At 41.9% G+C, this 25,881-nt stretch overlaps 1 protein-coding gene across 8 annotated transcripts in view; it reads left to right on the forward strand.

The window, feature by feature from the left end:
• Nucleotides 1–25,881, forward strand: part of ncor2 (nuclear receptor corepressor 2) — a 245,010-nt gene that overhangs the window by 42,276 nt on the left and 176,853 nt on the right. For all 8 annotated transcript variants that reach the window (XM_061906950.1, XM_061906951.1, XM_061906943.1 and 5 more), the window contains exon 3: nucleotides 7,536–7,651. In XM_061906950.1, the coding sequence (XP_061762934.1) occupies nucleotides 7,536–7,651 (116 nt within the window). The remainder of the gene's footprint in view (nucleotides 1–7,535; nucleotides 7,652–25,881) is intronic.

Below are 25,881 nucleotides of genomic sequence, written 5' to 3' on the forward strand. Positions count from 1 at the left end.
CCCACCTAACCGTATCCTTGTCCACACACACACAATGCCACTGTTTAAGACCCACTTCCTCCTCTGTAACGCAACCTAGTACGTATGCGTGAAAAAATATGTGCCTGTCACAGTTACCTCTGACCTGGAAGTGTATTTTTACCCTGTGTTTCAATGTAGCCTATTGCCACATTTCTCTTAACAGTAAACCTTGCTTACTAGTTCTGGGCATGATGTTAAAGTGCATCCGGCAGTGGAAGATCCTCTATGGGGTCTTGGGGCACTAGGAGGTTAACCCCTTTACTACTGTTACCCCAGGTGGCCCTTGGCAAAGGCCTAGTACCTGACTGCCCCCTAGCCCAGGGATAAGGTGAAGACCTCAACGGCGGAAGAAGGCTGCAGCAGAAAAGGGTCCCCAGTCGAATTGGACTCCATGCCACTGGACCCTGACCCGATTCTGTCAAGGATCGTGTGGAGACTGTCTGTGCACCAGTCTCCCCAAGTAAAACAAAGTCACGCACAGTCATCCTCCATAAAAGGATACACCCCTACCAAGAGGACCGTCATACTCGTTCGAGTTACCGCCTAAGAATAAACCTTGCTTACTAGTTCTGGGCATGATGTTAAAGTGCATCCGGCAGTGGAGGATCCTCTATGGGGTCTTGGGGCACTAGGAGGTTAACCCCTTTACTACTGTTACCCCAGGTGGCCCTTGGCAAAGGCCTAGTGCCTGACTGCCCCCTAGCCAGTGATAAGATGAAGACCTCAACGGCGGAAGAAGGCTGCAGCAGAAAAGGGTCCCCAGTCGAATTGGACTCCATGCCACTGGACCCTGACCCAATTCTGTCAAGGATCGTGTGGAGACTGTCTGTGCACCAGTCTCCCCAAGTAAAACAAAGTCACGCACAGTCATCCTCCATAAAAGGATACACCCCTACCAAGAGGACCGTCATACTCGTTTGAGTTACCGCCTAAGAATAAACCTTGCTTACTAGTTCTGGGCATGATGTTAAAGTGCATCCGGCAGTGGAGGATCCTCTATGGGGTCTTGGGGCACTAGGAGGTTAACCCCTTTACTACTGTTACCCCAGGTGGCCCTTGGCAAAGGCCTAGTACCTGACTGCCCCCTAGCCAGGGATAAGGTGGAGACCTCAATGGCGGGAGAAGGCTGCAGCAGAAAAGGGTCCCCAGTCGAATTGGACTCCATGCCACTGGACCCTGACCCGATTCTGTCAAGGATCGTGTGGAGACTGTCTGTGCACCAGTCTCCCCAAGTAAAACAAAGTCACGCACAGTCATCCTCCATAAAAGGATACACCCCTACCAAGAGGACCGTCATACTCGTTTGGGTTACCGCCTAAGAATAAACCTTGCTTACTAGTTCTGGGCATGATGTTAAAGTGCATCCGGCAGTGGAGGATCTTCTATGGGGTCTTGGGGCACTAGGAGGTTAACCCCTTTACTACTGTTACCCCAGGTGGCCCTTGGCAAAGGCCTAGTACCTGACTGCCCCCTAGCCCAGGGATAAGGTGAAGACCTCAAGGGCGGAAGAAGGCTGCAGCAGAAAAGGGTCCCCAGTCGAATTGGACTCCATGCCACTGGACCCTGACCCGATTCTGTCAAGGATCGTGTGGAGACTGTCTGTGCACCAGTCTCCCCAAGTAAAACAAAGTCACGCACAGTCATCCTCCATAAAAGGATACACCCCTACCAAGAGGACCGTCATACTCGTTTGGGTTACCGCCTAAGAATAAACCTTGCTTACTAGTTCTGGGCATGATGTTAAAGTGCATCCGGCAGTGGAGGATCCTCTATGGGGTCTTGGGGCACTAGGAGGTTAACCCCTTTACTACTGTTACCCCAGGTGGCCCTTGGCCAAGGCCTAGTACCTGACTGCCCCCTAGCCAGGGATAAGGTGAAGACCTCAATGGCGGAAGAAGGCTGCAGCAGAAAAGGGTCCCCAGTCGAATTGGACTCCATGCCACTGGACCCTGACCCGATTCTGTCAAGGATCGTGTGGAGACTGTCTGTGCACCAGTCTCCCCAAGTAAAACAAAGTCACGCACAGTCATCTTCCATAAAAGGATACACCCCTACCAAGAGGACCGTCATACTCGTTCGAGTTACCGCCTAAGAATAAACCTTGCTTACTAGTTCTGGGCATGATGTTAAAGTGCATCCGGCAGTGGAAGATCCTCTATGGGGTCTTGGGGCACTAGGAGGTTAACCCCTTTACTACTGTTACCCCAGGTGGCCCTTGGTAAAGGCCTAGTACCTGACTGCCCCCTAGCCAGGGATAAGGTGAAGACCTCAACGGCGGGAGAAGGCTGCAGCAGAAAAGGGTCCCCAGTCGAATTGGACTCCATGCCACTGGACCCTGACCCGATTCTGTCAAGGATCGTGTGGAGACTGTCTGTGCACCAGTCTCCCCAAGTAAAACAAAGTCACGCACAGTCATCCTCCATAAAAGGATACACCCCTACCAAGAGGACCGTCATACTCGTTTGGGTTACCGCCTAAGAATAAACCTTGCTTACTAGTTCTGGGCATGATGTTAAAGTGCATCCGGCAGTGGAGGATCCTCTATGGGGTCTTGGGGCACTAGGAGGTTAACCCCTTTACTACTGTTACCCCAGGTGGCCCTTGGCAAAGGCCTAGTACCTGACTGCCCCATAGCCCAGGGATAAGGTGAACACCTCAACGGCGGAAGAAGGCTGCAGCAGAAAAGGGTCCCCAGTCGTCTTGGACTCCATGCCACTGGACCCTGACCCGATTCTGTCAAGGATCGTTTGGAGACTGTCTGTGCACCAGTCTCCCCAAGTAAAACAAAGTCACGCACAGTCATCCTCCATAAAAGGATACACCTCCTACCAAGAGGACCGTCATACTCGTTCGAGTTACCGCCTAAGAATAAACCTTGCTTGCCTCAGCTGCTGATAGACTATTGTAGTGAATCACACCTGAGCCATCATACTTTAATGGACGTGTGAAAGTAAACAATGTGATAAACAACATTTTACAACAATAAATCTAGGGATCTAGATATCTGGTCAAGACACTGTGCTTGTAGGCTAAAATTGGCGGTCGTACTTGACGGCCACAACCACTTTATGGCTTCACAATAGTTCTGGACGTTGAGTAATAGCTCGACATACATCGCGGACAATAAATGATAGTCTGCTTTGCCGGTCCAAATGCATTCGCTGTTTTCAGTAGTACTCCCTCGTCCACGGGAGCCCGCATTCTCGTTGACTCACCTTCGAGAAATGGACAACATTTTTCTCTAAGTAGAATCACAGCTGACCTGGACATTCTCTTGCCGCTCCTGTGACACAACACAATCGTTGACAAACATATCCCACCAGGCTCTGGTTCTTCCAGGTCTTATCTAAAACCGTTGCTTTAACATTGCTATGTTGCCATCTGAGATGTGTTGTATCCCAAATAGCTGCAATCGCAAGTTTCCGTCTTTTCTGTTATGAAGCTGGCTGTGGCGCGTTCTTTCTGGCGTCACTTCCTCCCCGAATTCAGTTTGTAAACGATCAATGAGTCCATACAAAGCTAAGAGTCAGAGATTCAAGAAATACACAACGCACTTACCCGTGTAAAAAAATATCAAAGGAAGGGAACCTTAAACGATGGGTTAGTGTGGCTGAAACGTGGCTTCGGCTAAATAATTATCTGTTTAAGGAGTTATCCGGCTTAATGTAGACAGGGCATAGGACACAACAGAAACACGACTGAATCCTTTCGCTACAGCAGCAGGTTGCAAACTGCAGCACCCTAGAGAGAAGACAATTCAGGCAAATTATTGACTTGACGCCCCGAAAATGAAAGCTGCAAAAGACCCCGCAAAACTCCTAAAAGACACATTTAATAATAATCACTTTTTTTTTTACTTTTGTAATTTTTCATTTTATATACATGTTTGTGGAAACAAGTTCCACCGTTAAAAGTTCACGCATTCATGCACAAGAACAATTTACTTGAATCATGGTGAACATTTTTCAGCACAAGAAAACAATCACACTTGCACCCTAAAAATTGAATCATGTCCAATCACATATCTTGTCATAGTATTTTTTTTAAAGCAGGTCAGGGACCCGTAGAACTGTCTCTACCACCCTGTATGGCACCTCCGCTTAAAATTTACGATACAATCTTGTCTAGTCTCATTGTCTTAGGCTCTGTCTACATTAACTCCTTAAACAAATAATTATTTAGCCTAGGCCTCGTTTCAGCCACACTAAACCATTGTTTAAGGTTCCCCCCCTTGGATAATTTTTTGCACGGTCAAGTGCGCCCTGTATTTCTTGAATCTCCGGCTTTTAGCTTTTTATGGACTCATCGATCGTTTACAAACTGAGCTCAGAGAAGAAGTGACTCCAGAAAGACTGCACCCCACACAGGAAGGTACATCAGAAAGAATGCGACACAGGTAGCTTCATAACAACCTGTTTCCACTCAGAGGTAAACACTAGAAAGATGGAGGCGAGTCATGCCCTTGTTTGTCCTTCTTGTACATGTACAGACGCTTGTGGAAATCACACATGAATACCTTAAGAGAAATCGATTGCAGCTATTTGGGATACAACACTTCTCAGACGGCCACAGAAATTTCCAATGTACAGAAAACAGCGAATGCTTTTGGACCGGCAAAGCAGACTGTATCAGTTATTCTCCGCCATGTATGTCGTGGACTCGACGTCTAGGTCCAGAGTATATAGAGTCACCAAAAAGGAATGGACAATGAAGGTTAAGGCAAAAAAGTGAGGTGTCCTGACCAGATATCTAGATCCCTGGATTTTTTTATGTAAAATGTTCTTTATCACATTGTTTACTTTCACATGTCCATTAAAGATTTGATTATTTTATGATGGCTCAGGTGTGATTCACTACAATAGGGCCCCACAGCACACTGGATTCCAGTTAATTGAAATACCACAACACTGGATATAGAGTATGGGGTATAGGACAGTCTGATTGTAGCTGTTGGTTCCCTGTACGATCAGTGTCAGAGCTTGGTCCGCATTGCCGGCAGTAAGTCGGACACGTTTCCAGTGAGGGTTGGAATCCGCCAAGGCTGCCCTTTGTCACAGATTCTATTCATAACTTTTATGGACAGAATTTCTAGGCGCAGTCAAGGCGTTGAGGGGATCCGGTTTGGTGGCTGCAGGATTAGGTCTCTGCTTTTTGCAGATAATGTGGTCCTGATGGCTGCATCTAGCCAGGATCTTCAGCTCTCACTGGATCGGTTCGCAGCCGAGTGTGAAGCGACCGGGATGAGAATCAGCACCTCCAAGTCCGAGTCCATGGTTCTTGCCCAGGTTGGGGAAGAGACCCTGCCCCAAGTGGAGGAGTTCAAGTACCTCGGTGTCTTGTTCACGAGTGAGGGAAGAGTGGATCGTGAGGTCGACAGGCGGATCGGTGCGGCGTCTTCAGTAATGCGGACGCTGTATCGATACGTGGTGGTGAAAAAGGAGCTGAGCCGGAAGGCAAAGCTCTCAATTTACCTGTCGATCTACATTCTCATCCTCACCTATGGTCATGAGCTTTGGGTTATGACCGAAAGGACAAGATCACGGATACAAGCGGCCGAAATGAGTTTCCTCCGCCGGGTGGCGGGGCTCTCCCTTAGAGATAGGGTGAGAAGCTCTGCCATCCGGGGGGGAGCTCAAAGTTAAGCGGCTGCTCCTTCACATCGAGAGGAGCCCGATGAGGTGGTTCGGACAATTGGTCAGGATGCCACCCGAATGCCTCCCTAAGGAGGTGTTTAGGGCACGTCCAACCGGTAGGAGGCCACGGGGAAGACCCAGGACATGTTGGGAAGACTATGTCTCCCGGCTGACCTGGGAACGCCTCGAGATCCCCCGGGAAGAGCTAGACGAAGTGGCTGGGGAGAGGGAAGTCTTTAACGACCATTGTGTGTTTGTGGACAAGGATAAGGTTTGGTGGGATTACCTTTGATGACCTTACAAGGGGCCTTCAACCCAATATCATGCATTATCTTGTCACGAGAGATGAGTGTATCGCCACACCTCTACTTATGATACTGCCTGCTGGATCGACACTTAGACATAGGCACTGCCTTGATCTTTGAGAGAGAGGGGCCTGACCCTAGGGGGTATAAGTTGTGTTTTCCTTTATAAAGTTTCCCACTCACAATATTGCGGACACATCACGGTCCCCTCATTAACGGTCTGAAGTTCATGTTGTCATTGTGCAGTGGACCCACACTTCCTAATTATCATGTCTTATGTAGACACATTATCACACATATAAATTGAGACCAAGCCCTGCTTTATGTTATAGGGGCACGTTTAAAGGCCTACTGAAATGAGATTTTCTTATTTAAACGGGTATAGCAGGTCCATTCTATGTGTCATACTTGATTATTTCGCAATATTGCCATATTTTTGCTAAAAGGATTTAGTAAAGAACATCGACGATAAAGTTCGCAACTTTTGGTCGCTGATAAAAAAGCCTTGCCTTTACCGGAAGTAGCAGACGAGGTGCGCGTGACGTCAAGGGTTGTAGGGCTCCTCACATTCTCAGATTGTTTTTAATCATAGTCTCAAGCAGCAAGAGCTATTCGGACCGAGAAAGCAACGATTTTCCCATTAATTTGAACGAGGATGAAATATTCGTGGATGAGGAACGTTAGAGTGAAGCACAAAAAAAGAAAAAGCAACGGCTCCGGGCGGCGGCAGTATGACCGTTTCAGATGTTATTAGACACATTTACTTGGATAATTTTGGAAAATCCCTTATCTGCTTATTGTGTTAATAGTATTTTAGTGAGTTTCTAAAATCATACCTGAAAGTCGGATGGCTGCGGTGAACGCCAGTGTTTCTGAGAGAAGCCAATGGAGGAGCCAAGATCCCAGCTGCCTTTTTGACATCTACAGGAGTAGGTCAAGTATTCCACTGAAATCTCCGGTAAGAGCCGACTTAATATCGCAATTTCTCCATTCAAAAACTTGCTGGTTGACGTAGAGAAACATGTTCGCTTGACCGCTCTGTCTTAAAGCTTTACAACAAACAAACACCGGCTGTGTCTCGGTTGCTGAAGGCAGCTGCAATCCACCGCTTTCCACCAACAGCATTCTTCTTTGACGTCTCCATTATTGATTGAACAAATTGCAAAAGATTCAGCAACACAGATGTCCATATTACTGTGTAATTATGCGATGAAAAGAGACGACTTTTAGCCGTAAGTGGTGCTGGGCTAATATGTCCGCTCCAACCCGAGACGTCACAAACACACGTCATCATTCCGCGATGTTTTCAAAAAGAAACTCCGCGGGAAATTTAAAATTGCAATTTAGTAAACTGAACTGGCCGTATTGGCATGTGTTGCAATGTTAATATTTCATCATTGATGTATAAACTATCAGACTGCGTGGTCGGTAGTAGTGGGTTTCAGTAGGCCTTTAAAGTAGATCATTGCTGTCACAGTTTATGTGAATACAAGTAATGGCTGTGTTTTACAGGGCACAATGAAATAGTTATTCACATAACGATCCATTAAATATTTTTTGGATTTCCTTTTGTTAGGAAGTGGGAATGGTGGACTACCACTCCCATCATGCCAGAGACTACAGCTCCCACCTGGCTCAACCCCATCGCCGTCGTCCCTCCTTGCTTTCTGAGTTCCAGCCTGGCAGCGAGAGGTATGTTTAATCATTATGTAATTAGGATGCTCCAGCCTAGTTTCTGTCACGTTATTTTAAATTGCTTTGAGGGGTAACGGGAGATGCAGCGTTTGGCCGTCTCACTCTGCCGGGACGGCTTGGCTCGGTTGGGGCCAGCAACTTGAGGGTTCCAGGTTCGATCTCCGCTTCTGCCATCCTAGTCACTGCTGTTTTGTCCGTGGGCAAGACACTTAACCAACCTGCTAGCATTGCCACCCACACTGGTTTAAAGGGGAACATTATCACCAGACCTACGTAAGCGTCAATATATACCTTGATGTTGCAGAAAAAAGACCATATATATGTTTTTAACCGATTTCCGAACTCTAAATGGGTGAATATTTGCGAATTAAACGCCTTTCTGTTTATCCCTCTCTGAGCGACGACGTCAGAGCGTGACGTCACATCGGTACTCAACGCCATTTTTCCCTGCCACATCACACGCATCGAGTCAAATCAGCTCTGTTATTTTCCCTTTTTTCTACTGTTTTCCGGTACCTTGGAGACATCATGCCTCGTCGGTGTGTTGTCGGAGGGTGTAACAACACGATCAGGGATGGATTCAAGTCGATTTACGTACATGCTAATCGATGCTAATCGATGCTAACATGCTATTTAGGCTAGCTGTGTGTACATATTGCAGCATTATGCCTCATTTGTAGCTATATTTACATCTAGCCTTTCCCTCCACCCACATTTACTGCCAAACAAACACTTAGCAATCGACAGATTTAAGTTGCTCCAGTGTCAAGAGATGTGAAAGTCCGTCGTTTGGTTTTTACCGGCGATGCTAGGACAGAGATGATGTTTTGGTTGGTGACTTCCTTCCTGTTCCTTTGTGCAGTCTAATGGAGTATTTGCCAAGCCGATTGCTGCAATTCAAGAGCACTGTCTTAATTAAGCTGAATTGTGCCTCTGTCCAGTCCGTGTTCGACTCGAGGGTTCCTTTGTGCAGTCTAATGGAGTATTTGCCAAGCCGATTGCTGCAATTCAAGAGCACTGTCTTAATTAAGCTGAATTGTGCCTCTGTCCAGTCCGTGTTCGACTCGAGGTCCTGGGTGCTTGTCTTTTCAAGCTAGTCAGACATCATTTTTAACTGTTATTCTTACATCAACATCCTACTGGGGTGAGTTTTTCCTTGCCCTTATGTGGGCTCTGTGCCGCGGATGTCGTTGTGGCTTGTGCAGCCCTTTGAGACACTTGTGATTTAGGGCTATATAAATAACATTGATTTGATTGATTGATTACATTATGGCCAACAGGGAACTTGAGTTACATAGTAGACTGTATCTTTCCAGGCAGTTGTTGGCTTGTTTGTCTCGGACTGAATGCAAGGTGAATTTATGTTGAGGTAATGCTCAAAATTCGCTTTATTTACAGTTCTGAAAACCACAACAGTGTAATCAATGGTTTGCCACCATGTTTACTGTTTGTTTACTCTAGGCAAAATCTTGTCACTGTGCCTCTTCCCATCTGTTGGGCTTTATGCGAAAGCAACATAATGCTTGCAAAACAACCTGTCGAAAATTTCAGAACTCAAATAAGCTTCTTTGCTCAGCACAAATGAGGCATGATTGCAAGAAACTGTGTTGAGTTGATAACAGAATGTGGTTACCGTATTTTTCGGACTATAAGTCGCAGTATTTTTTTTCTTGGTTTGGCCGACGGTGCGACTTACCGTATTTCCTTGAGTTGCCACCGGGGGCGCTAATTAATTTAAAACCTCTTCTCACTCCTGCGCTTACCAAAGGCATGCGGTAAAAGTAAGCATGCGCTAATTATTTTAAAACCTCTTCTCACTCCGGCACTTCCCAAAGGTATGCAGTAAAAATTTGAGTGTGATGTAAGCTTGGACCTTAAATCCTACTGAATAGCTCCTAATCTTCTTCCCTTTATGCCAGGGGTCGGGAACCTTTTTAGCTGAGAGAGCCATACAAGCCAAATATTTTAAAACATATTTCCGTGAGAGCCATATAATATTTTTTTAAGACTGAATACAACTATTATTCTATCTTATTTAAATTATTGTTCAGAAATATTGGGAAATACATATCATAGCAACATAATGCCTTTATTTCACAGAAAAGAGCAATTCGTATAATTTTTAAAGTACGATATAGAGACCCCACAAATCCACTCTTCATTAGGTCAGGATTACTAAAACTAAAAGACATTGTAGAACTGAATAGTCTATTAATGATGTTCAAAGCGAGAAATAAAATTCTTCCATAGGACATACAAAGGTTATGTGTTCACATCTGAAGATGAGAACCACAGAAGGCCGTATGACTTTAAACATCCAAGAGTGCGGACAAATTTGAAACAAATGTGCTTGTCTGTTGTTGGTGTGAAAGCATGGAATTCTCTAAACAAAGACTCAAAAAGCCGTAAGAATATCTTTGTTTTTAAAAAGAGTTATAAAAAAAAGAAAACTGGAATTATATCAAACTGAATATAGGACAATTGGAAAGTATGTTGGAGTTCGGGTGTTGTTGGAGGGAACAGTTTTAAAGTCATCTAAAATAGTTTGTGTTAAAAAGGGGGCAGATAAATATAAGAATATTATTCTTCCATCTGCTCCTTTCTGGTCATGGAAATGTGTAAGAAACAAAAAAACAATGAAAGTGTCAATTGTACGTGGCTTTTATATATGCATTTTCATGAAAGGAATACATATAAATGATGATGATGATGATGAACTAAATGCATGCATTTTTAAGTAAGTCCAACATTTTTAGAGTATAATAAGTCTATTATTCTTTTTAATAACATTGTTATTCTGAAGCTAACCAACATTAAATAAAATACTTCTTATCATTAATGCGACTTCTTGAACAGGTGCGGTAGAACCGGATGGATGGATTAAAATGCATGAGAATCTTTTATATTTTGAACGTTATATTTCCCACTGTGATTACCAGCGGAGTTATTCATTACTTACCGTGTTTAGCAATGTCAGCTAAGATTTATCTGAGAGCCAGGTGCAGTCATCAAAAGAGCCGCATCTGGCTCTAGAGCCATAGGTTCCCTACCCCTGCTTTATGCGATTTCAAATTACCGGTATTGAAATCAGCCTCCATTTTGAAAATGATGACATGGGAAGTGTCACTCGTGACGTCACAAGTTTGACCAGGCGGTAATACTAAGCATGCGCTAATGATTTTGGGAAGCGAGTTTGACCCGGCAGTAATTCAAGGCAGGCGCATACTATATGGCCTGCAGCAATTCAAGGAAATACGGTATGTGTGAAATTATTAACACATTAGCGTAAAATATCCAATAATATTATTTATCTCATTCACGTAAGAGACAAGACGTATAAGATTTCATCGGATTTAGCGATTAGGAGTGACAGATTGTTTGGTAAACTTATAGCATTTTCTATATGTTATAGTTATAGTTAACCATAATATGTTAGGTTAACATACCAAGCACCTTCTCAGTTGGTTATTTATGCGTCATATAACATACACTTATTCAGCCTGTTGTTCACTATTTTTTATTTATTTTAAATTGCCTTTCAAATGTCTATTCTTATTGTTGGGTTTTATCAAATAAATTTCCCCCAAAAATGTGACTTATACTCCAGTGCGACTTATATATGTTTTTTTTCCTTCTTTATTATACATTTTCGGCAGGCGCGACTTTTACTCAGAAAAATACGATAAGCATAATAATGTGTTAATTCCACGACTGTATATATCGGTAACGGTTGATATTAGGGATGCACCGAAATGAAAATTTGTGGCCGAAGCCGAATAAAATTTAAACGCTTGGCCGAAGGCCGAATACCGAATAATGAATGCAGTTTTTCACAATTTTTTTAATATTGCATAAATAGCCTAGAACAGGGGTGCCCACACTTTTTCTGCAGGCGAGTTACTTTTCAATTGACCAACTCGAGGGGATCTACCTCATTTATATATATATCATTTATATTTATTTATTTATGAAAGAGACATTTTTGTAAACAAGTTAAATGTGTTTAATGATAATACAAGCATGTGTAACACATATAGATGTATTTCTTTCACGAAGACAAGAATATAAGTTGGTGTATTACCTGATTCTGATGACTTGCATTGATTGGAATCAGACAGTAATGATGATAACGCCCACATTTTCAAATGGAGGAGAAAAAAAGTTGTCCTTTCTGTACAATACCACATGAAAGTGGTTGGTTTTTGGCATCTAATTCATCCAGCTTCCATACACTTTACAAGAAAAACATTGGCGGCAAATTCCGTAGCTTGCTTGATTGACATTCACGGCACCCGAGGGTCTTGTGAGATGACGCTGGCTGCTGCCAGTTCATTATTATGAAAAAATGTCAGAGAGGAAGGCGAGAAACACTTTTTATTTCAACAGACTTTCGCGCCGTCCCTTCCGTCAAAACTCTAAAGGCTGACTGCACATTTCCTATCTTCACAATAAAAGCCCTGCTTCATGCTGCCTGCGCTAACTAAATACAGAGTCTCGGAAAGCTGGCGTGCACAGAGTCTCGGAAAGCTGGCGTGCACAAGTCTTGTGCACGCCAGCTTTCCGAGACTCTTATTTTGTTAGCGCAGGCAGCATGAAGCAGGGCTTTTATTGTGAAGATAGGAAATGTGCAGTCAGCCTTTAGAGTTTTGACGGAAGGGACGGCGCGAAAGTCTGTTGAAATAAAAAGTGTTTCTCGCCTTCCTCTCTGACATTTTTTCATAATAATGAACTGGCAGCAGCCAGCGTCATCTCACAAGACCCTCGGGTGCCGTGAATGTCATTTAAGTGACGTCTTGGTGAAGATTGATGATCCCTAATTTTTAGGTCTATTTTTTTTTAAAGCCTGGCTGGAGATCGACTGACACACCCCCCGCGGTCGACTGGTAGCTCGCGATCGACGTAATGGGCACCTAGAGTAAATATTTAGACATGTTTTTCAAATAAAGTAATTTTTTATTGAATATTGACATTTTTTTAATATTCCAGTAGTCTTTGCTTTTCAAAAAAAGCACAGTTTTTCATTTATATTAGACCTTCAAACAAAACATGCAATCCAAAAAAAAATAAAGTGCATTAAAGTGGATAAACCCACAACAAATGAATTATTGTCCTTTTGGCAAAAGTCTGCTTAGCCACAGTAGATATGCTAATAATGTAAACAGAAGGCTTAAGTAAATCTCAATTAAATGTTTGCTTCTAACCTCATACACTTATACAGGTAGCCTACACAACAGGCTAATAATGTAAACAGAGGCCCCACTAAATTTCAATAAGTGTGTGCTTGTAACCTCATACACTTATACAGGTACACAACATATCCCAACGTCACCACGTCACTGCACGTTGGTTGATTGCGTCACCGCGTCAAAAACTTGCGTCACATGTCACTATTCGGCCTTGTTTTTAACTCATTCCACCGAAGGCCGAATGTGGCTTTTTTTTGCCATATTCGGCCGAATATATTCGGTTACCGATTAATCGGTGCATCCCTAGTTGATATCGCAATCAGTAATTAAGAAGTGGACAATATTGGAATAATGGATATCGGCAAAAATGCCATTATGGGACATCTTTAATATAAACATAAAGTTTTTATGGTCTGGGTTTATTTTGTATGATGTTTTATACGTCGCCATTAAGTGGCTCCTTCGCTCCGCAACATCTCAGATTCATTCATCCTCACCGTAGCCTCTCTGTAAGCAGGCTCTGTGCCAGCTGCAGTTGTAGAGCAGCAAGGACGTTGGCACCGGCAGCCGCACAAACATTGTTGCGCTTTTACAGTAACGTCCTGCACCTCAGTGCACATAATCTCTATTCCGGTCCTAACGGGACCCACGCCAGTGTCGCTGTCGTTAGGTGTTGGTGTTTGTTGTTTTGCCCTCTCTCCCTTCCCCCACCCCCGACACACATCTCGCTCTCTCATCCTCCAGACAAATCCTCCCTGGGGATCAGATTATTCTGCACGCTCACGAGAGAGAGAAAGAAAATAGGGACACAGAGATAGGGTGGAGGGGAGGCGGTGGGGGTTTTGTTGGAGCTTGATGTGATTATGTAAGTGCAAGCAAGCTATGGAGATGAAAAAAAAATGGGAATGAAACAGGGGAAATGTGTTAAGGGGAGTCGCCGTGTACCATCTGGCATTTTATTTTTGCCAACTTTTTTTTCCAAGATTACCATAGAATAGTAAATGTTTCTTATATAGATTATGTTGTTTTAGGGGTGTAACTGTACACAAACATTTTGGTTCGGTACGTACCTCGGTTTAGAGGTCACGGTTCGGTTCAATTTAGGTACAGTAAGAAAACAACAAAATATAAATTTTTGGGTTATTTATTTACCAAATTTTGTAAACAATGGCTTTATCCTTTTAACATTGGTAACACTATAATAATTCTGCCCACATTAATCAACATTAAACTGCCTGAAATTGTTGTTCGGATTAAATAAAATTACAAAACTTTTCTTCTAAAAATAAAAAGTGCAACATTAAACAGTGCCCTGCGATTGTAGCTGAGATAGGCGCCAGCGCCCCCCGCAACCCCGAAAGGGAATAAGCGGTAGAAAATGGATGGATGGAACATTAAACAATTTCAAGTCAACTCATCATGCTTAATTTATCACAGCATTCGGGAAGCCTGTAGTTGATTTTTATTATGTAAATGTTATATTTTTATCAACATGTGCTAGCAGGGACCTTGCCATTCAGAGCTTTTCTGTCCGTAAAACAAACACACACACACACACACGCACGCACACACACACCACAAAATGAGCTAACGTTACGCTAAAAGCTAATTAGCCTTCACCTCAAGCCAGAACTGCGAGCGAGCTGAGCTGCAGTTTAAGTTTCTAGAAGGTCAACGGGCTCATTGTGATGTTAGTAGTAGTTGACTGGGAGGTGTTTATTATCATTTGGGGAGAGTCCGTGCCCTATTTTCACCTGCTTAACACCTATCTGCTCGACGCTGAAGCATTTACTGCATGCACTCTGAATACGCACTGCTGATTGGCTGTTACCGCTCTGAATACGCACTGCTGATTGGCTGTTACCGCTATACATGTAACCAATCAGATGGTTGTGTGGGTGGGACAATGCTGGGTGCTGAGACAGAGGCAGAAGAAGCAAAGCAGCTTGTTAAGACTTTAGCTTAGAAACTCGTTTGGTACACCCCCCGTACTGAACCAAAACCCCCGTACCGAAACGGTTCAATACAAATACAAGTACCGTTACACCCCTATGTTGTGTTAGCCTTGTCACTGACAGTTTGTTTGTGTTTTTAGTTTTTCCTCTGTGTGTGTTTAGTATTTCCTGTCTTTAGTTCCTGTCAGCGCTCTTATTTTGTTAGTTTCCTGTCTTTCTCTCTGAGCGCTGTTTCACCTCAGCTGCAGCTGATTGGCACCTGGCCACACCTGGCGTTAATCAGCCCTGGTGTCAATCAGCCCGTTCCTATTTTTACCTGCTTTGTTCCTCAAGTCGGTGCTGGATTATTGTATTGCATGTCGCTCTTGTCGTTGGTACTTTTCGTTGCTACCTGTCGTGTCGTGTCGAATTATATCTTGTCTATGCAGCGTTGCGGTGAGCTATATTCGATAGTAGTGTGTAGCTTATTGTCTTTTGTTCCCTGCTTCCAAGTTTCTTTTCTTATTACAAGTACGATTTCTGTTTTTCTGCTTGATACCTGTTAGCTTCCACGCTAGGCCTTTTTGTTTGTTATCCGCCCACGTGCGCACTTTTTGTTTGTACCCTTTGTTGTTTTTTGTCTTAGTGTTTTAAATTAAATCATGTTTTCTAACTCCATGCCTGCCTCTATCTCTGCATCTTGGGGTTCGTCACAAACAAACTTTGACATGTTGTTTCTTCGGCATGCGCCCAGTTTGTACATTGCATAAGTGCCATACCTGCTGGTTCATCTCTTCTGTAGCAATCTGTAGTCTTGGCTCGGATTCAGGCTTCTTGGTACAGAGACAGAACCACACAGTAGGCCATTGTGGGCCGAGACCAGCAATTATGGTTGTGTTTTCCTCTCTGATTTTTTTTAGAAGCCACTTCCATTTTGACACTGGCAGCAAAACTACCAACATTCTGGCATCTGACTGTCGGACAGACTTGAAATAATCGTTCTCTCAGAACAGACAAGTGTTTATTTGTGGGGTATTCCAATTTCCCCAAATCTAAGGAGCTTGACAGGAAATCTGCTTTACTGGTTTACTTATGATCACAGTGGGTTTGTAGATTAACTAAGGTCAAAGTATTGGACAGGGTGTCGGAAATGTGTGAATAAAGTTGTACTTTATATAAGAATAAGTGGATCTTAGTGGATCTAGCATAATAGTGAGAGTCAAGTCCATAGTGGATCTAACATAATAGCGGTAGAAAATAGATGTATGGAGGGATTTTCTCCTTTTATTTATGAACACAAACTCTATTAATAAAAGGACAAGTCAATTAAAAAAATATTTATGTTTTTTAGCACCCAATCTAGATACTAGGTCAGTGGTTCTCAATCTTTTTTCACTGATGTACCCCCTGTGAACATTTTTAAAATTCTAATCAGAGCAAAGCATTTTTGGTTGAAAAAAAGAGATAGAGAAGTAAAATATAGCACTATGTCATCAGTTTCTGATTTATGAAATTGTATAACAGTGCAAAATATTGCTCATTTTTAGTGGTCTTTCTTGAACAATTTGGAAAAAAACTTGTTGAAAAATAAACAAGTGATTCAATTATAAATAAAGATTTCTACACGAAGTAGTAATCATCAACATAAAGTGCCCTCTTTGGGGATTGTGATAGAGATCCATCTGGATTCATCAACTTAATTTTAAACATTTCTTCACAAAAAAATTAATCTTTAACATCAATATTTATGGAACATGTCCACAAAAAATCTAGCTGTCAACACTGAATATTGCATTGTTGCATTTCTTTTCACAGTTTATGAACTTACATTCATATTTTGTTGAAATATTATTCAATAAATATATTCATAAAGGATTTTTAAATTGTTGCTATTCTTAGAATATTTAAAAAAAATCTCACGTACCCCTTGGCATACCTTCAAGTACCCCCAGGGGTACACGTACCCCCATTTGAGAACCACTGCACTTGGTCATATTAACACACATGAATCAAGAGATGGCATTCGTAATTTCCCGGTGTCTGCAAGACATCTCTCTTATTCTTGCTGGCAATGGCTGTTTTTGTTCCCATTATGTCATGGTGTTGACAACTTGACATCGTCTCTGTGCAATTCTTCATGCCATTTCTTCAACTGAGAGAGAAAAAATAGACGTGTTAAGTTACTAGCAAGGACTCATTGTGGCGTAAGTAGAATCATTATTCATTGTTTGGTTGAGGTTTGACTTTTTTAATCCAAACAAAAGAGTTCCTCTTTCCAATTCCTCACCAATTTTTCTTTGTCTTTTGTTGGTTTTGCTTTTGATGGGCTTTGTTTGTGGTAAATGTTGACAACTGTGCTCCCACTTCTTCTCCCCGTAAAGCTCTGATTGATTGATTGATTGATTGAAACTTTTAATAGTAGATTGCACAGTTCAGTACATATACCGTACAATTGCCCACTAAATGGTAACACCCGAATAAGTTTTTCAACTTGTTTAAGTCGGAGTCCACGTTAAAGGGGAACATTATCACCAGACCTATGTAAGCGTCAACATATACCTTGATGTTGAAGAAAAAAGACCATATATTTTTTTAACCGATTTCCGAACTCTAAATGGGCGAATTTTGGCGAATTAAACGCCTTTCTGTTTAGGGCTCTTTTGGCGATGACGTCAGAACGTGACGTCACCGAGGTAATACAGCCGCCATTTTCATTTTCAACACATTGCAAACACCGGGTCTCAGCTCTGTTATTTTCCGTTTTTTCGACTATTTTTTGGAACCTTGGAGACATCATGCCTCGTCGGTGTGTTGTCGGAGGGTGTAACAACACTAACAGGGAGGGATTCAAGTTGCACTACTGGACCAAAGATGCTAAAGTGTCTGCCGCCAGACCCCCATTGAATGTGCGAGAGTGTCTCCACATTTTACCCGGCGATGACAGACATGGCACAGAGATGTATGGATAACCTGCAGATGCATTTGCAAAGATAAAGTCAACGAAATCACAATGTGAGTTTTTTTGATGTTGTTGACTTATGTGCTAATCAGACATATTTGGTTGTGGCGTGACTGCCAGGTAATCGATGCTAACATGCTACGCTACTCGATGCTGACATGCTATTTACCGGCGGTGCTAAAGCAGACATGGCACAGAGATGTCTGGATAACTTGCAGATGCATTTGCAACTATATTACGTTTCCTTCCACCCACATTTAATGCGAAAAAAACACTTACCAATCGAAGGATTTAAGTTGCTCCAGTGTCACAAGATGCGAAAGTCCTGATCGTTTACCCGGCGATGCTAACGCAGCTATTCGGCCATGCTATGGCTATGACTAGCGTCAATAGCTATTCGCTCAATAGCTTCAGTTTCTTCTTCAATACTTTCATACTACAACCATCCGTTTCAATACATTCATAATCTGTTGAATCGCTTAAACCGCTGAAATCCGAGTCTGAATCCGAGCTATTGTTGCTATATCTTGCTGTGGTATTCGCCATTGTTTGTTTACATTGGCAGCACTGTATGACGTCACAGGAAACTGAACAGTGTCTTCGCAGAGAGCGAAAAAAGGGCACTATAAAGCTTTTTTTTAGGGATATTCCGGGACCGGTAAAATTTTGAAAAAAAATTCAAAAAATACAACAAACCACTGGGAACTGATTTTTATTGTTTTTAACCCTTTTGAAATTGTGATAATGTTCCCCTTTAATCAATTCATGGTACAAATATATACTATCAGCATAATACAGTCATCACACAGGTTAATCATCATAGTATGTACATTGATTTATTTACATTATTTACAATCTGGGGGTGGGATGAGGAGCTTTGGTTGATATCAGTACTTCAGTCATCAACAATTGCATCAACAGAGAAATGGACATTGAAACAGTGTAGGTCTTATTTAGTAGGATATGTACAGCCAGCAGAGAACATAGTGAGTTCAGATAGCATAAGAACAAGTATATACATTAGAAATACATTTGATTATTTACATTAGGTTATTTACAATCCGGGGAGGATGTGAATGGAGGAAGGTATTAGTAAAGAGTTGAAGTTGCCTGGAGGTGTTGTTTTAAAGCCGTTTTGAAGGAATATAGGGATGCACTTACTTTTACACCTGTTGGGAGTGCATTCCACATTGATGTGGCATAAAAAGAGAATGAGAATGAGATCGGAATCTGGGTTTAACGTGGTTTGTGGAGCTCCCCCTGGTGTTGTGGTTATGGCGGTCATTCACGTTATGGAAGTAGTTTGACATGTACTTTGGTATCAGGGAGGTGTAGCGGATTTTATAGACTAGGCTCAGTGCAAGTTGTTTTACTCTGTCCTCCACCCTGAGCCAGCCCACTTTGGAGAAGTGGTTTGGAGTGAGGTGTGATCTGGGGTGGAGGTCTAAAAGTAACCGGTCTAGCTTGTTCTGGGATGTTTGGAGTCTAGATTTGAGTGTTTTGGAGGTGCTGGGGTACATCAACTGATGTAAAAAATGCTCCCACAAAGTTTTTTTTTTGATTGATTGATACTTTTATTAGTAGATTGCACAGTACAGTACATATACCGTACAATTGACCACTAAATGGTAACACCCGAATAAGTTTTTCAACTTGTTTAAGTCGGGGTCCACGTTAATCAATTCATGGTACAAATATATACTATCAACATAATACAGTCATCACACAGGTTAATCATCATAGTATGTACATTGAATTATTTACATTATTTACAATCTGGGGGGTGGGATGAGGAGCTTCGGTTGATATCAGTACTTCAGTCATCAACAATCAACAATTGCATCAACAGAGAAATGGACATTGAAACAATGTAGGTCTTACTTAGTAGGATATGTACTGCGAGCAGAGAACATAGTGAGTTCAGATAGCATAAGAACAAGTATATACATTAGAAATACATTTGATTATTTACATTAGGTTATTTACAATCCGGGGAGATGGGATGTGAATGGAGGAGGGTATTAGTAAAGAGTTGAAGTTGCCTGGAGGTGTTGTTTTAGAGCCGTTTTGAAGGAATATAGAGATGCACTTATTTTTATACCTGTTGGGAGTGCATTCCACATTGATGTGGCATAGAAAGAAAATTAGTAAGACCTTTGTTAGATCGGAATCTGGTGTTGTGGTTATGGCGGTCATTTACGTTAAGGAAGTAGTTTGACATGTACTTTGGTATCAGGGAGGTGTAGCGGATTTTATAGACTAGGCTCAGTGCAAGTTGTTTTACTCTGTCCTCCACCCTGAGCCAGCCCACTTAGGAGAAGTGGGTTGTAGTGAGGTGTGATCTGGGGTGGAGGTCTAAAAGTAACCGGACTAGCTTGTTCTGGGATGTTTGGAGTCTAGATTTGAGGGTTTTGGAGGTGCTGGGGTACATCAACTGATGTAAAAAATGCTCCCACAAAGTAACGCTGTTACTGCAGTTAGATAAGCCGCAGCCCAGACATGAAACATTATGACATTAACAATAAAGTTGGATTGTACGGTCGACATTTTTATGTCGTGCTAGGATGTATATCGCAATATCGCACAGCACTAGTCTAAAGACCTCATCATGCTACACCGTAGACACTACGGCGGCCCCCTTGATGGCGTCTTGATCCATTTATGCTCTTCAAAATGGGATGAGTGTGTTTTGCAGTTTTCTGCTTTTCCGGCCGCAGCTCTCATTGACTCTGCTATTTGGCTCCCTGTGTAGAACAAAGTTAAAGGCCTACTGAAACCCACTACTACCGACCACGCAGTGTGATAGTTTATATATCAATGATGAAATATTAACATTGCAACACATGCCAATACGGCCGGTTTAGTTTACTAAATTACAATTTTAAATTTCCCACGGAGTTTCCTGTTGAAAACGTCGCTGAATGATGACGCGTGTTTGTGACGTTATTAGTTGAAGGGGACATATTAGCCCAGTACCACTTACGGCTAAAAGTCGTCTCTTTTCATCGCATAATTACACAGTATTTTGGACATCTGCGTTGCTGAATATTTTGCAATTTGTTCAATTAATAATGGAGAAGTCAAAGTAGAAAGATGGAGGTGGGAAGCTTTTAGCCTTTAGCCACACAAACACACGGTGTTTACCTGTTTAAAATTCCCGGAGGTGAAGCTTTACTATGGATCAGAGCGGTCAAGCGAACATGGATCCCGACTACATGTCAACCGGTAGTTTTCGGTGAGAAAATTGTGGTAATAAGTCGCCTCTTACCGGAGATCAGCGGAGTTTATGTCCTGCTGCAGCTTCTTTGTGACTTCCCTCAACACACCCGTCAACACACCCGTGGCCACTATCAGGTACTATTTAACTGACTAAAACACTAGCAACACAATAGGCACATAAGGGATTTCCCAGAATTATCCTTGTAAATGTGTCTTAAAACATCTGAATCGCTCTCACTGCAATCGCCTTTTTTATTTTATTTAACGTTTTTGGGTTCCTTTTTTTCCCCTAGTCCTTCACTCTAAATTTCACTAAAATACTATTAACACAATAAGCAGATAAGGGATTTTCCAAAATTATCCTAGTAAAAGTGTCTAATTACATCTGAAACGCTCACACTGCCGCCGCCCGGAGCCGTCACTTTTTTTTTTTTTTTTTGTGCTTCACTCTAAATTTCCTCATCCACGAATCTTTCATCCTCGCTCAAATTATTGGGGAAATTGTCGCTTTCTCGGTCTGAGTAGCTCTCGCTGCTGGAGGCTCACATTATAAACAATGTGAGGATGTGAGGAGCCCTACAACCAGTGACGTCACGCGCACATCGTCTGATACGTCCGGTAAAGGCAAGGCTTTTTTATTAGCGACCAAAAGTTGCAAACTTTATCGTCGATGTTTTCTACTAAATCCTTTCAGCAAAAATATGGCAATATCGCAAAATGATCAAGTATGACACATAGAATGGACCTGCCATCCCCGTTTGGATAAGAAAATCTAATTTCAGTAGGCCTTTAACTAAATTCACATCTAGATTGTTGTTGGAACTGAAACTAATTCCCGTGGAACATCAGTTACTTTATTTGTGCTTGTTGCCATGTAACCACTCATATTCATTTCATAGTCAGATACTGTAATTGCTTCTATTGGCATATTGCATATATCTTCGCTCAAACAGCCCTCAAAGTCTGCCATTGATTGTGTTTTGGCTGGCTTTTTAATTTTTTTGCTGAGGGGGAAAACCATATAAGCCTGGTTTCCCGCAGCGCTTTGTTTTTAAGGCGGCTGCCTTAAATAAATGATATATCGTTTAATAATCATTTCAACCACACTAAATCACCGTTCAAAGGCATACTGAAATGAGATTTACTTATTTAAACGGGGATTCAGGTCCATTCTATGTGTCATACTTGATCATTTTGCGATATTGCCATATTTTTGCTGAAAGGATTTAGTAGAGAACATCGACAATAAAGTTCGCAACTTTTGGTCACTAATAAAAAAGCCTTGCCTTTACCGGAAGTAACAGGCGATGTGCGTGTGACGTCACAGGTTGTAAGGCTCCTCACATTCTCACATTGTTTACAATCATACCCAGCAGCAGCTAGAGCGATTCGGACCGAGAAAGCGACAATTTCCCCATTAATTTGAACGAGGATGAAAGATTTGTGGATGAGGACATTTAGAGTGAAGGACCCCTGCGCTAAAGAATGAAGAGCGCTCGAAACTGTGCATGTCAACATCTCCGTTTGATGACATACCCACAAAATGCCGAAGCGACAAAAAATCAACAGGAGATAACGTCCGCAGGAACCTACCACAGAACGGAGGACATACACTGATTTCCGATTAGGCAGCTAATTTTTATTTGACAGTTATTGAAATATCTTATGTGACATCATGCACAAAAGTGCACTTTATATGTTTTAAATTATTGTAGCGGCGTTCTGTACAAAAAGTGCACTTTAATTTAGTGTTGTTTTGATATGTCATCTTAGTGACATCATGCACAAAAGTGCACTCATAGCTTGTTTTAAAATGTCTCTGACAATCTTGCACTTTCCGTTTTGGAAATGACATGAATGTTTGTGCCACTGCTTAATAACTGTTTAATAAATGTAAAACCAAAATGTAACACGGAACGACACAGGAGGTCCTTCATACCGACAGCCATCAGACTGTATAATGCATATGTTCCTTCTTGACTGCACTTAAATTTAGAATATATGTTGAATATATTTATATTATCCATATATTATATATAATATATGTTATATATTATTTATTATTATTATTGTTTATTGTGCGCGAACTGTGGTGCTGAATTTCCCCCAGGGATCAATAAAGTACTTTCTAATCTATTCTATTCTATTCTAATAAATACAGTTTTGGTCAATTGACTTAGTTGTGATTTCCCTCTCTGCATGAAAGTTTAAAATCAGCATATATTAATGCAATATGAACAAGAATGTTTTAATGTACACACATAGAATCATTATACTGCTGTGATTATATGCATCAAGTGTTCATTCCAGGCTAAGGCAAAATATGGAGATATATATCCTGTATCGTGACATGGCCCAAAAATATGGAGATATTAATAAAAGGCCGTATCGCCCAGTCCTACTGTCAGTTATTGTCCGCGATATACGTCTATATCTGTAATCCGTAACTATTGTGAAACCTTGAAGTCGTTGCAGACGTCAAGTACGACCCCCGATGTCAGCCTGGGTTGGTGCACTAATTGTAAGTGTATCTTGTGTTTTTTATGTTGATTTAATAAAAAAATAAAAATAAAATAATAATAATAAAAAATTATTCTGCTGCCCGGTACCAATCGAGCCCGGTGGTTGGGGACCACCACTGCCCTAGATAACCTTATCCGGCTTAGTGTAGAAGGGGCTTTAATATCCCGTGGAGTATTGCGGGGGAGAACAAGGAGCTCAACAAATAAGTGGCGTTTGGTCATTTTAACGTGAAATAAGTTACCGGTATATCAATATTACGATATTTTCCTAATTCATATCTTGTTTAAAAAGATCAATCAATCAATGTTTATTTATATAGCCCTAAATCACAGGTGCTTCAAAGGGCTGCACAAGCCACAACGACATCTTCGATACAGATCCCACATAAGGGCAAGGAAAAACTCATAACCCAGAGGGATGTCAATGTGAATCACTCTGAGAAACCTTGGAGAGGACTGCAGATGTGGTTGCATCCGGTTTCTAGGGGAGACCGGATGCAATGGACGTCGAGTGGGTCTAACATAATATTATGAAGGTTCAGTCCGTAGTGGACTGAACTTTATCCGGCTTAGTGTAGAAGGAGCTTTAATAGCCCATGGAGTATTGTGGAGGAGAACAAGGAACTCAACATATAAGTGGCGTTTGGTCATTTTAACGTGAAATAAGTTACCGGTATATCAATATTACGATATTTTCCTAATTCATATCTTGTTTAAAAAGATCAATCAATCAATGTTTATTTATAGCCCTAAATCACAAGTGTTTCAAAGGGCTGCACAAGCAACAACGACATCTTCGATTCAGATCCCACATAAGGGCAAGGAAAAACTCACAACCCAGAGGGATGTCAATGTGAATCACTATGAGAAACCTTGGAGAGGACTGCAGATGTGGTTGCATCCGGTCTCTAGGGGAGACCGGATGCAATGGACGTCGAGTGGGTCTGGCATAATATTATGAAAGTTCAGTCCGTAGTGGATCTAACATAATAGTGATATTCCGGTCCATAGTGGGGCCAGCAGGAAACCATCCCAAGCGGAGACGGGTCAGCAGCGCAAAGTGTATCGATATATTTTACAAACTGGATATTTTGCCCAGCTGTGGTTGTAAGCACAATCTTCTATATTAGACAGTTTAAAATTGAACTGTGTAAGTCTCCAAAGTATTGCCACATTCCATCACTGCAAAATTACATCACGGTATTGTTTTCTCAAAGTACAAAATATTAACATTAAATATGTGAGCTATTTTTCTGAGAGGCTTATTTTGTTAGCGCAGTTAGACATGATATAAACCCAGCAATTTTATTGTCAGGGCCAAAGTGTGTGCTTTGTTTTTTGGAGCACTTGATGACAGTGCTGTGTGCAAGGAGATTTGTAAACAAAATGACCATGGAGTCACGGCCGCTCTCCTTTCTTCATAGTGAGCTTGCGCCACACCAGCCGTCCTCCTACAAGACTCAAAATGACAAATCCGGCACACACAAATAACAGTTTCACTCCGATGTTTTCATTGCGTGAACATTATGTAGTGCGGTTGGAGAAACTGAAGGAAAAAGTCTGGTGTATGCCGTGGCCAACAAAAGTTGCGATGGCCTATCAAAAATAGCCCAGTTTAAAACTATGATCTGTCTTGGAGCAATGTAGAAAAACTTGGACCTAGTTTTGACTAGGACGCCCGAAAACAAACTGATCTTTCCTGGAATGCTAATAATCAGAGTGACGAGGATTACTGTTACATGATCTGGCTGCACAGGGGGCGCGTGGTTAATTTAGCATGTTGGCCTCACAGTCAGGAGATTGTGGGTTAGAATCTCTGCCGTGGCATCTTTATTTGGCGTGTTCCCTGGCTTTTGCTACATCCACCAAATGTGTGTAAAGATGGTTTTATTCTACAGCTTTACTTCTAGGGCTGGGTAAAAACAATGGTCATACTTTGCAATATTAATTAATGGGACAGTCTTGTGCTTGAAGCAATTTGTCAGTACCGCATTTTTCGGAGTATAAGTCGCTCCGGAGTATAAGTCGCACCTGCCGAAAATGCATAACAAAGAAAAAAAAAAAACATATATAAGTCGCACTGGAGTATAAGTCACATTTTTGGGGGAAATGTATTGTATAAAAGGCAATTTAAAGTAGATAAAGAATAGTGAACAACAGGCTGAATAAGTGTACGTTATATGAGGCATAAATAACCAACTGAGAAGGTGCCTGGTATGTTAACGTAACATATTATGGTAAGAGTCATTCAAATAACTATAACATATAGAACATGCTATACGTTTACCAAACAATCTGTCACTCCTAATCGCTAAATCCCATGAAATCTTATACGTCCAGTCCATTGGTGTCAAACTCTGGCCCGCGGGCCAAATTTGGCCCGCCGTGTAATTTAATTTGGCCCTTG

Source organism: Nerophis ophidion, linkage group LG07 (assembly GCF_033978795.1).
Source record: "Nerophis ophidion isolate RoL-2023_Sa linkage group LG07, RoL_Noph_v1.0, whole genome shotgun sequence".
Taxonomy (NCBI): domain Eukaryota; kingdom Metazoa; phylum Chordata; class Actinopteri; order Syngnathiformes; family Syngnathidae; genus Nerophis; species Nerophis ophidion.